General features: G+C 45.3%; 1 protein-coding gene across 3 annotated transcripts in view; it reads right to left on the reverse strand.

The window, feature by feature from the left end:
* KALRN (kalirin RhoGEF kinase) overlaps positions 1 to 12,647 on the reverse strand; it is a 732,870-nt gene that overhangs the window by 284,858 nt on the left and 435,365 nt on the right. For all 3 annotated transcript variants that reach the window (XM_054043354.1, XM_054043355.1, XM_054043353.1), the window contains exon 11: positions 9,678 to 9,869. In XM_054043354.1, the coding sequence (XP_053899329.1) occupies positions 9,678 to 9,869 (192 nt within the window). The remainder of the gene's footprint in view (positions 1 to 9,677; positions 9,870 to 12,647) is intronic.

Genomic DNA, 12,647 nt, shown 5'->3' on the forward strand with positions numbered 1-12,647 from the left:
CTGGACACAGGACCTATGAGCAGCAGAACAACCCCTCCTGTGCTTTCAGTGCTTCCCTGCTGGCACCAAGGCAGTGTGTAAAAGGAGGAAGCATCCTGACTGGAATTCACAGGGGGTGAGAAACTTGGGGCAGGGAAAAGAGATGCAGGCTGGGGAGGGGGACTTGGGAAGAAGCTTGGGGGTATAGGAGCCCAGTGGGAGGAGGGACTGTGGGAGGAGCAAAGGTGGGCAGAAGATGGAGAGGAATTGGAATAAGGGGCAGACACAGAAGGAAGGGTGGAGAGGGTAGGAGCTGTGGAGGCAGGGGGCAAGCACTGGGGATGTGGCTGGAACAGAGAAAAGGGGGGAAGATATGAGCAGGAGAGAAGGAAGCAGCAGGAATCAGATGGGGAGGGCACAGGCAGGAGCCAGCATGTATAGCAGAAAGGTGGGGACACAGGCAGAACTTGGGAAGGGTCAGGAGCTGGGTATGGGAACCAGGGGCAGGAGGCAGGGAATGGAGGGGACAGGAGCAGAAGGGGACAAGTGGAGGATGTGGTGACAGAAGGCCATGGCTGGCCCTTCTAAGAAATATATAAAAACTCAGACAGTGAGACCCACTGCATAGTAAACAAACAAACAAACACAAAGGTTTAAACAAGCGAAAGACAGGCTTGAAGCCACAGCCTGGCCAGCTGGCTGCCAGTTTGGAGTCTGATGCTGAACTGAATGCAGGCAGCATGTGTTTAATCCCCAGAGAACTGGGAAGCTCCATATGCAGACTTCTACATTACAGAACTGTCACATTTAATGCAGCACCCATGTAGCTTAAATATGCCCACATCAGGTCAGGATTCCTTTGGGGTTTTATATCTGTCACTCCACTGCCAGCCAACATAAACACCACCAAGGCAGTGCCCAACCTTATGTTTTCCTTAACCCTTCAATACACTGTGGAGTGTATGCTCACCTGCATATGCAACTTTTTAGACACCCAAATTAATGCTAACAGCTAGCCTTAGGGCATGTCTACACTGCATCTGGGAGAGACTCTCTCAACCTGGGTCCACACACGTGTTCTGGTTGGACTTGTGCTAGTTTTCTCAAAACAGATGTGGACTCAGAGCTTCAACGTTGCAGTTTAGGCTGGAGCTTGGGCTTTTAAGACCATCCCCTGTCCCCCAGGTTTCAGAGCTCAGGTTCCAACCCAAGCTGCAACATCTACACAGTTATTTTTAGAGTGCCAGCACAAGCCCCACTACCATAAGTCTATGGACCCAGGCTGGGTGGCATGCCCCCAGATGCACTTTAGATATGCCGTTTAAGCCCTGCCCATGAAGCCAAGAATGTAGTCAAGTGTGTGCCTGTGTCCACCCCCTACTGTTCAACTTCAGCAATTAATGAACAAAAACTATTTCCAGCTTTGACTCTATTCAGGCTGAAGACATCAATGCTGCTGGCACATAGCCACATGAGTTCCTGCAGCTTTAAACAAGGGGGAGAAAACATCATGTGCACTAAACAGAAAACAAAATCAGTAGAGAAAGAAACAGCATTTATAAGTTGCTAAATTGGTATTTAATTATACAAGACCATTAAAAAAGTTACTAACTATCTAGAGCTGTTGACAGTGCCCCTTTATCTTTACATTTCTGATACAGGATATTGCCAACCCCAAGGATTCCAAAAGCTTGAGTCTGGCCCTTAAATCATGAAATTATCTTTAAAATCATGTGATTTACAAATATTAAACGTTTTCTTTTTATTTGCCTGCTGTTTTTTGAGTCTTTAGGGTGCCCTTGGGTTGCATTTGCAACCTTTTCTCCAAAAGCATGAGGTCTAGAAACTTACCTATTTTTAAATGAAAGCTGAGATTCTAATGAAATCACTTGAGTCCAGGAGCTGGAGCTTTATGAAAAATACCAAATATCACAGCCTTGCAATACGATCATGAAAGTTGGAATTCATAGCAAATGACGGTGAAACCTACAGACAGACTTGATGCAAAAACCTACACTAAGACACCCTCAAAGCTTGGAGAAATGACTCATGTACAAGCCTGTAGAATTCTTCTATCCTGAAAGCTCACTGACAATAATTTCTAATTCTGCCCTGGCATATGGGTAATTGGATTTGATTCCCAAGGGAGCACTTTCAGGTCTTGGGATAAAGAATGTCTAATACTCTTTGGCCTAGCAGGCTTTGAAAGATATGTATGATGATCTTTAGATGATATTTAATGTATTACAATAGCGAGGCACACAGTATAAAGTTTTTATGTGCCTGGGAATAAGATAAGATACGATAGCTACAGTACTCATGAATGATCAAGTGGGAGTGACTTATGTAGTTCATCTAAATTCATGGCACTGAAACATTTATACTGCACCAGAAAATCGTATTTTCAGTATATGCCATGTAGTCTTGGCGATGATTTTGAGAGTTTTTAAAAAGTTTTATTGGTGCTATTTTTCATATCCCTTCACCAGTAAAGAAAGCATCCTTAGTACAATGAGTCCAGGCCCCAGAGGGGACCATGTGCAAGAAGTAGTGCTTGGAGTCTCCCCTTTCCAATGACATAAAGAAGCCACTTTTAGCCTTGTTAGGTCATAAGATATCTGGCCTTAAAATACTCACTGATTCAGGGCTAAATATTGTCCTGTGCCTTCAGCCAGTGCAATTCAGGCAGTAGGGTTCCCACCTTTCTAATTGCTGGTAACCGGACCCCTGAGGCCCTGTCCCCTGAGATGTCTGCTGGAATGAACAAGGACTGTATCAGGGGAAAGGACTGCGCCCAGACTAGGAAGGAGTCTAGTCTGTGAAAGAAGCTTATTGGAACATCTCTGAGGGTGAGATATTACCTGTAATCAGTTCCTTAATGCATTAGGCTTAGATTTGCGTGTTTTTGCTTTATTTTGCTTGGTGACTTACCTTGTTCTAGCTGTTATTACTTGAAACCATTTAAATCCTACTTTTTATACTTAATAAAATCACATTTGTTTATTAATAAACCCAGAGTAAGTGATTAATACCTGAGGGAGCAAACAGCTGTCATATCTCTCTATCAGTGATATAGAGGGCGAACAATTTACCTCGTATAAGGCTTTATACAGAGTAAAACAGATTTATTTGGGGTTTGGATCCCACTGGGAGCTGAGTGTCTAGGTGCTGGAGACAGGTAACCTGATGAGCTGTTTTCACTTAAAGCCTGCAGTTTTGGGGGCATGGCCCAGACCCGGGACCTGTGTTGCAGCAGGCTAGCATGTCTGGTTCAACAAGGCAGGGTTCTGGAGTCCCAAGCTGGCAGGGAAAACGGGCTCAGTGGTAACTTCAGCACATCAGGTGACAGTCCCAAGGGGATCTCTGTGACCAAACCTGTCTCCCTCTTCCTCCCCCTTCCTGGCCCCATGGTAACCGGTTTGGTGTCTGGTCAGTGCATCTGACTGGACACTGCCAGGTCCCCTTTTTGATAGATAGGGGACTGGGGGAAGAACAGGGAAGGAAGGATTTCTCTGGCAAGTTGATTGATTGATTGATTTACTTTTGAAATGGGAGTTGTTAGAAGCTGCTCAGATGTTGGGAATCTTAGAAGTAGTCCCAGGCAGAGATGGATTAATGGGCAGGGTGCAGGTGAAGTGGTCAGAGATGCATGATAAATGCAATCAGTCATATGGTTCTAGAATTTACCATATAATGTTTGAGAGATTACCAAAAGACACAAGTTTATCACAAGACGACTGTCAGAATACTTCCACAAAGACTGTGTCAGCAAGACTGACTTCTCACTACTGACCTCTCTTTAAACAGCTGTCTCAATAAATCCATTATCAAAAAATGAGAATTTGAGAAACTTAGATAAAAACTAGGTCTAAACCAAAGCTTCCTGCATTATTGCTAAGAAAACACTACCAGTGTGGGGTGGTAGGTGACAACTAGGGGTGTGCAGTCATAGGTGGTTATATTTCTGTATTGAAGCAGGCTATCTTGAGGTATGCAGGTGGCCCGTTACAAGATGTGATCTACTTCTCTGGTGGAGTGTCCTTGTTTGGTGAAGGTAGTGTTAAGGTGTGTATCACGGACTTTCTCCTCAAAGCATATTCTGTGGTATCTGTGTGTCTGGCTGATAGGTCAGACGTGGAGTGATCGCTTTGTGAAGTGTTCACCCACAGGTGATATGGTGTTTTTGTCTTCAATCATTTTCCTGTGGGAGTTCATTCAAGAGCATGCTGATTGTCTGATTTCACCCACATAGTTGTTACTGGGGCATTTAGAGCATTGGATGAGGTATACTACCCCACAATGGAACCCATATGTGGTACCATCAAACAAATAGAGCCCATACTTGATGGGGACCCCATCCTGAAGGAAATCTTTCCTGAACCCTCATCCCCCGCCAAACAACCCCCACCCCCACCCCAACCTCTCTAAAGTGATCATCAGAAGCAAGCTTCCCAGAGACCAGGACGCACCAACTCAAAGCAGCACCAGACCCTGCCAGAACAACGGATGCAAAACCTGCAGACATATATCCACTTCTGCAATGATCAACACCCTCCACAACACACCTTTCAAGAGCCACGGATGCTACACATGCCTATCACAACATGTGGCATACCTTACCCAGTGCACTAAATACCCAATAGCAACTATGTGGGTGAAACCACTACATTCTCAAATTAACTCACACAGAAAAATGATAAAAGACAAAAACTTCCAGTCACCTGTGGGTGAATACTTTTCACAAAGTGATCACTCCATGTCTGACCTATCAGTCCTCATCCTCAAAGGAAACCTGCACAACACTTTCAAAAGATGAGCCTGAGAGCTTAAATTCATAACTCTGCTAGATACTGAAAATCATGGACTGAACAGAGACACTGGATTTATGGCTTATTACAACAATCTGTAACCCACTAACCCCCTCTTTTAGCCCTATGACTTCAGATGTGTTAATGTGCCACACCACCTTAAATGATCCCTTAGTATATTTGCTAACTACTAATGCTAAGTAATCTGTTCCACTTTGTATTTCGCTGTGAAGAACTGAAGACCTGAAGAAGAGCTCTGTGTAGCTCGAAAGCTTGTCTTTCTCACCACAGAAATGAGAAAGATATTACCTTGCCCCCCTTGTCTCTCTAATATCCTGGGACCAACACAGCTACAACTACACTGCATACACGTATTTAATGTGTCAGACAAACAGCATAATCCCTGCCCTGAGGAGCCTACAGGCTAAAGGTGTGAATGGGCACAGTACAAAACAATACAAGGCACTGCAATGCAAACAACTGCTCTCCCAGAGGGGTATGCTGGTATTGTAACTGGAATACTTCCTAGAAACAGCAGCAATAGAAATCAGATGTCAACATGTTACTGCTGCCACAACACGATTTTCTGCCTTGAAATCTGAGTCTGAACTTCTTCCCTAACTCAGTTAAAATCAATAGAGAGTTTTGCCTGATAAAACTGAGTGAAGGCTTTAGAACTGGACCCTAATGATTATATCTTAGCTGGATTGAGAGCCCAGCTAATACGCAGCAATATGCCATATGTGGACCTATTCTGAAAAAGTGTCAAAAATGAATATAGGCTTACAGGTCTAGTTTGGGGTGGATATTTGCTCAGGGGTTAGAGCATGAGGCTTCTGGATTTGGTTTCAGACTGATCTGTGTGACCTGGGGTATTCTCAAAGTGGTTGTGGACTGGATTTCAGTTAGAGACCAAGAAATCTCTATTTTCCTGTGAAGGAAGTCAGCTAGCACAGAAATGAGCAAAGAGTTTAAACACTACCATAGGGAAAGATGGCAAAGGAGTATTATTTCTTCACTTTTAAAGAGTTCAACCATCTATTTTAAAGCCATGCTGAAAAACAACATTTATGTTGGTTACTTCTCCATTTTAAAATAAGATTCAAGGTCCAAACAAAGCCAAACCATGAGTCCCTTTCACTTAGGTCAACCTATTTATACTATAAAAAGGCAAACCCAGATCCAAACATGTGCCTAGACTCTATTGTTCTAACATTTTGCCCTTCGCACCAGCTCACTTCTGGCACTCTTAATTTACTTCATTGTCTTCGGTGTTTGCTGCATCTGGCAGATGAACACTGAAAACTCAGCAATTTCCTCACTAAACTATCTTGGCAATAAGCATGCTGTTAGGGCCATGAGATTAATGCCAGAGCTTCTAATCTAAGATATGGAAACATGCTAGAGGAATGATGGAGGTAATGACAGGGGATGAAATTCAGTCCACCCACATATAGCCAAACTATTTGGATCCATATGAGTAAAGTGTCAAGGGGCTGGGGAAGTGAAAGCTTCCCCTGTGTAGCCGAGCTACTGAGCATCTCCCAACTCCTTGTGGCTGCTATGAACTGCAATAGCCCCTGTAGTGGCTCTGCATCAACTGCAAAGGCTATTAAAGCCACTGGATTCCCATAAACGTGGATCTATGGCTAGGGTTACCATTCGTCCGGATTTACCCGGACATGTCCTCCTTTTTGTGCTAAAAATAGCGTCCGGGGGGAATTTGTAAAGCACTCACAATGTCCGGGATTTCCCCCCTCCCCCGGAGCGGCTGGGAGGGCTGCAGGAAAGTCCCGGGCTGGACTCCGGAGCAGCTGGAGAGGAGCTCCGCCCTGCATTCTGAGCAAGTGTCTCAGCACAAAGTGCAGCCCTCCCCTTTTGCAACTGGGAGCGGTTACTGCCATGCAGCGTAGCAAAACGGGAGCGAGAGCACTTTGTGCTGATACAAGGGCAGCTCTCCCCTGCAACCCGGTCCGGGCCAGGGACCGGGTTTTGTTGTGCTGGGGAGCTTAGCACAGAGCCCAACACCCTGTTCTGAGCAGCAGGGTAAGGGGGGCAGGAGAAGGGGCAGGGAGGTTCTGGAGGGGGCAGTCAAGAAACGGGGGGGGGGCTTTTTGGGGGGAGTGGAGAAAGTTTTGGGCAGTCAGGGTACAGGTAGGGGGTAGGGTCCTGGTGGGCAGTTGGGGGGGGGGGTCTTAGGAGGGGGCAGTTAGGGGACAAGGAACAGGGAGTCTTAGGTAGGGGGTGGGGTTCTGGAGGGAAGTTAGGAGCAGGGGTCCCAGGAGGGGGCAGTCAGGGGACAAGGAGCGGGGGGGTAGGGGGCTGGGAGTTCTGGGGGGGAGCTGTCAGGGGGCAGGAGTGGGGAGAGGGATCGGAGCAGTCAGGGGACAGGGAGCAGAGGGGTTTAGATGGGTTGGGAGTTCTGGGGGGGGCTGTCAGGGGGCAGGAGTGCGGAGAGGGATCGGAGCAGTCAGGGGACAGGGAGCAGAGGGGTTTAGATGGGTTGGGAGTTCTGGGGGGGAGCTGTCAGGGGGCAGGAGTGGGGAGAGGGATCGGAGCAGTTGGGACAGGGAGCAGAGGGGTTTAGATGGGTTGGGAGTTCTGGGGGGGGCTGTCAGGGGGTGGGGAGTGGTTGGATGGGGCGTGGGAGTCCCAGGGGTCTGTCTGGGGGTGGGGGTGTGGATAAAGGTTGGGGCAGTCAGGGGACAAGAGGCAGGGAGGCTTAGATAGTCCTGGGGGGCAGTTAGGGGCAGGGGTCCCAGGAGGGGGTAGTCAGGGGACAAGGAACGGGGGGAGGGTTGGGAGGTCAGGGGGGGCGGGAAGTGGGAGGGGCAGGGGCGGGGCTAGGGTGGGGCTTCTCCCGTCCTCTTTTTTGCTCGCTGAAATATGGTAACCCTATCTATGGCTCCTTCCCTGGTCTGCTGTCATTGAAGCCTTTGAATCAGTTCCATATGGGTTTGCAAAACCCATGTCTGCTGTGAATAGTCCACATTCTGTACTCCACTTATGTCCCCCTGCACAGAAGCCAGGTGGAGTTTATACAATACAGAGGTCCTAGCACCATCCTCTCTGCATCATGGGTGAATTTCACCCTGACAGAGATTCTGGGCTAGTTATGGATCTCAAACAACTAGTTCAGATTTCACCCACTGCTACCTTAAATTATGGACCAGATTTTGATCTCAAATACACCTTTGAGTTACATTTTTTGGTTGCATCCCCCCACAACCCAGACAGGCTGGGTGGCCTCTGGAGTGAGTTGGAATGGAGGTGGCACTCCCTCCCTGGACCCCGCTATGCGGCGCTGCCTCGAGCCCTGCCAGCTTTTGCCCCACCCCAAATAGAAGTAAAACTATGCCTATGCCCATGGGTCCCCCCTGGCCCGGAGCCCTGAGTTCCCCTCCCCCGCCCTTGCGGGCCCTGGTGTTTTTATGGCATGTTGAGGGAGGCCTCAGCAGGAAAAAGGTTGAAAACCCCTGGCTTAAAATGCCAATGGCTTCTTGAAGCCCTGTCTACACTAGCATTGCTAGCTACCATCTGTGGAGCTGAACCAGTGCTAGAAACAATGGGAATTTTTTATAAATAATTTCTAGTGCAGACGTAACCAATGAAGTTACACCTCATGTACACCAGTGTAACTGAGATGAGAATCTGACTCTATATTGGACACTAGAGCGATATCTTGGTCTGAGAATTATGGGCCCAATTCAGCAAGGTACTTAAGCACATGCTTAAACTGAAGCACATGAATGCTGATGTCAATAGGACTTACCATGTGCTTAGATTTAGACCTTTTTTTTTTTAAAAAAAAGTACATTGCAGAATCAGGACCTGTATGTGCAACTCTTCCAACAGCTGAAAATTCATTACTGTATCTTCAAGGCTTAACAAAAGTGAGGATATAGTGCAAATCTTTCATACTTTCTCGGAGGCTATCTCTGTCATCATAAGACTTTTGTTTATGGACGTTCCCTGAAGCCTATTATAAATGACTTGTTTGTAGTGTGCAATTCAACTAATACAGGCAAAGCCTTCAGTTAATAAGAGCATCTTTATGGATCAAGTGTGCTGCTGCAAACTGATGCTACAGTGCATGAAAACAATGATTCTGACTAATTCCATCTCCCTCAGAAGAAAACCTATCTTTAAAAGTCACTCATCACTGAATGGCCTTTGGTCTACAGAAAAATGTGAAGTATGCTTTAATTACATCCCCAGGGGCCTCCTATTTGATGTCTTGTCCACTGTATCTCGGTCGAGACAGCCTTATCTTTGAATGTTTTTCACTTACACTAAACAGCATGTATTCAGGTTCTCACTGAGTCATCAAAACCCCATGTGTATGCATGCTTGTGACTCCTTATGGTTAATTTGGAAAACAAAAATCAGCTTCATTAACCACTTTAATGTTTCTAGTAACACTTACTAATAATGGCTATGTTATTTTTTCTAGAAACAATAACAGTGGTACATTAATTAATGCTACATTACCTCAAGGAGTACATATTTTAGTGCAGGCATGTTTATGTCTAATGAGTTTATCCTAATTGATGTTCTTAGATCTCAAACATATATGACTGGCCACTTATTTTACAGTGCCACCTTTTAATTGTGAATTAACCACTTTTTGGTCTCTTTTTGCTATAATGTCTCACTATGCTATTGTTCCATATCATGCATAAAAATGGCTTAAGCACATTTCTCCTCTCTACTACAGTTAGGGCCAAAGCATCCAAATCAAACAAGATAGGAATTTGGCATATGGCCTGTGCTATATGCCCTGTGCAATAAATGCATCCTGTTTGTGTCCTCTGAGTTTTCACTTTGTACATTGAGTCAGTCTGTTGCATCATTTTGCAATATAGAGAAATTCCATCACGTGCATCTTACCTCTTTGGTGTGAGTGTGGAAGGAGACAGACATGTCCAAGAGAAGTTTCCTCTGTTCCACTCTCCGGACAAAGTCCTGAATCCGCACTTCCAGATGCCGGGCTGCTTTGTAGATCTCTTCAGGGTCACATTCCCCGGTCTGAGCCAACTGCTCTGCAGCCTCTAAAAGCTTGTCTGCATTCGTGTATGTATTCTACCAGAAAACAAAGCAAGGAACAGAGTATGAGTAATATAACTGTGGCAAGTAAACTACTGAAACAAGCTGCTTGCAGTTTCAAAGGCATGAAAGCGAGTGATTATCAGAGTTGTAAAACAATGGTAATAATTCTTATTGGTGCTGCCATCTGTGAGAGGAGCAAGTATTAACCCAGATAGACTAATCCCTGAATAGGCATGAAATAATTCCTTGTTTGAAATGCACACCACTACAGTGCTAGCTGGCCTGACAGATAAATACGACTGTGTACTTGTTTTTTCCAGAATTCTGGAATTTCTCAAAGATACAGTAATGGAGCAACTGGAGTTAACCAGTTCAGAGGTAGAAGTTGTCTCACGCGACACTTGGCAGCACACTGGTTATGAAGGATTCCTAATGGCTATCATATTGCAGCATGTAATCATATTAGCCCGAAATATCTCATCCGCAAGAAATGTTTGCCTTTCGGTGGCTTTTGCGTGGTAAGTTGGGAGAAATCCAAGTGTGAGATTTTGTCTTCAAGTTGCTTCTTTGTTGGCTCTTATCTATTGTACACTTGATTTATAAGAAGGAGCCAATCACTCCTACTGTGGGCAGGCTAATCAAACAACGTGAAATGACACGTTTATGAATGACACCATCCCCAGTCTGTCTGAGGTACTTACCTGGCCCTTTCACTGTAGTAGCTGCGCACCTCACAATTCTTTAATGTATTTATCCTCACAAAACCCCTGTGAGGCAGGGAAGTGCTATTATCCCCATTTTACAGATGGGAAATGGAGGCACACAGTGACAAAGTGACTTGTCCAAGGAAGTCTGTGGCAGAACAGGCACTTGAACCCAGGTCTCCCAAGACATAATCTAGTACCCTAACCATAAGGCCATGCTTCCTCTCCTCCTTTCCATTCCATCTGTGGAAAACTCTGCTATACTAATATACAAAGAGTGTGTCCCATGAAATAGAAATGGTGTATAGACAGCACAGACCATTAATTCCAAAATAGGGAGTTATACAGTCAGTTTGATGGATTATTTATTGTTAAGATTATTATTTGTGTAGGTCTAGATTGTGCAACCAGTACTCACAGTGATAGTAGGGTGACCAGATGTCCTAATTTTATAGGGACAGTCCCAGTTTTGGGGTCTTTTTCTTATATAGGCTCCTATTACTCCTGACCCTGTCCTCATTTTTCACAAAAATCTGTCTGGTCACCCTAAGCGATGGGCACTTCTCCCCCAAGTATTCCACTGAAGTCAATAACCCATAGTGACCAAAGAGTGCTAGGCAATTTACAATCAAATAAAGAGATAACATATCAGCCCAAAGGAGTTTCCAATCAGGAGGCGGGATTTTCAAAAGCACTCAGCACTGGCCTCACTCTATTCCCATTGAAGTCAAAGGGAGCTTTACCATTCATTTCAATAGAAGCAGAGTTATGCCAGCACTGAGGGCTTCTGAAAATCCCATGCAGAGATCTTTCTCAGCTAAGATATACATGAACTCATTGAAAAGTGTGGACATATGCATCCCCCTGAGCATTTAAGGAACACTGTTGGTCTAAAAGCCATGAGTCAAATCCTGAAGTCCTCACACAGAGGATATGCCAATGGAGTCAATAGGAGATGCCCAGAGTAAAAACTGAGTAAAAAGTAGGTAACAGTCTCAAAAGCCATCCCCATATATTTAGGAAAAAATCCCTTACCTATACTACAAAAAACATCTTAGGTTATTGAAGTAGAATGAATATGGATATGTAATTCACTATTAAATTTCCCTATTTCTTCTGGTTGGGTATAAATATAACCTTTTTTGCATTTCTCCTCTTGGACAATAAAGCAATATAATAGTCAGTTTCACTTCTAATAGTAAATTCCTTTCACTTTCAGGTTTTTATGCAGTAGCACAATGCCATAATCATAGAATCATAGAAGATTAGGGTTGGAAGAGACCTCAGGAGGTCATCTAGTCTAATCCCATGCTCAAAGCAAGACCAATCCCAACTAAATCATCCCAGCCAGGGCTTTGTCAAGATGAGCCTTAAAAACCTCTAAGGAAGGAGATTCCCTAGGTAACTCCCTAGGTAACTCATTCCACTGCTTCACCACCCTCCTAGTGAAATAGTTTTTCCTAATATCCAACCTAGACCTCCCCCACTGCAACTTGAGACCATTGCTCCTTATTCTGTCATCTGCCACCACTGAGAACAGCCTAGCTCCATCCTCTTTGTAACCCCCCTTCAGGTAGTTGAAGGCTGCTATCAAATCCCGCCTCATTCTTCTCTTCTGTAGACTAAATAAGCTCAATTCCCTCAGCCTCTCCTCGTAAGTCATTGCCCCAGCCCCCTAATCATTTTTGTTGCCCTTTGCTGGACTCTCTCCAATTTGTCCACATCCTTTCTGTAGTGGGGCGGGGGCAAAACTGGATGCAATCTCCAGATGTGGCCTCACCAGTGCCGAATCGAGGGGAATAATCACTTCCCTCAATCTGCTGGCAGTGCTCCTACTAATGCCGCAGAATATGCCATTAGCCTTCTTGGCAACATATCCAGCTTCTTGTTCACTGTAATCCCTAGGTCCTTTTGTGCAGAACTGCTGCTTAGCCAGTCAGTCCCCAGCCTGTAGCAGTGCATGGGATTCTTCCGTCCTAAGTGCAGGACTCTGCACTTGTCCTTGTTGAACCTTATCAGATTTCTTTTGGCCCAATCCTCCAATTTGTCTAGGTCACTGTGGACCTTATCCCTATCCTCCAGCATATCTACCTCTCCCCCCAGCTTA

Source organism: Malaclemys terrapin, chromosome 11 (genome assembly GCF_027887155.1).
Source record: "Malaclemys terrapin pileata isolate rMalTer1 chromosome 11, rMalTer1.hap1, whole genome shotgun sequence".
In the NCBI taxonomy this organism is placed as follows: Eukaryota; Metazoa; Chordata; order Testudines; family Emydidae; genus Malaclemys; species Malaclemys terrapin.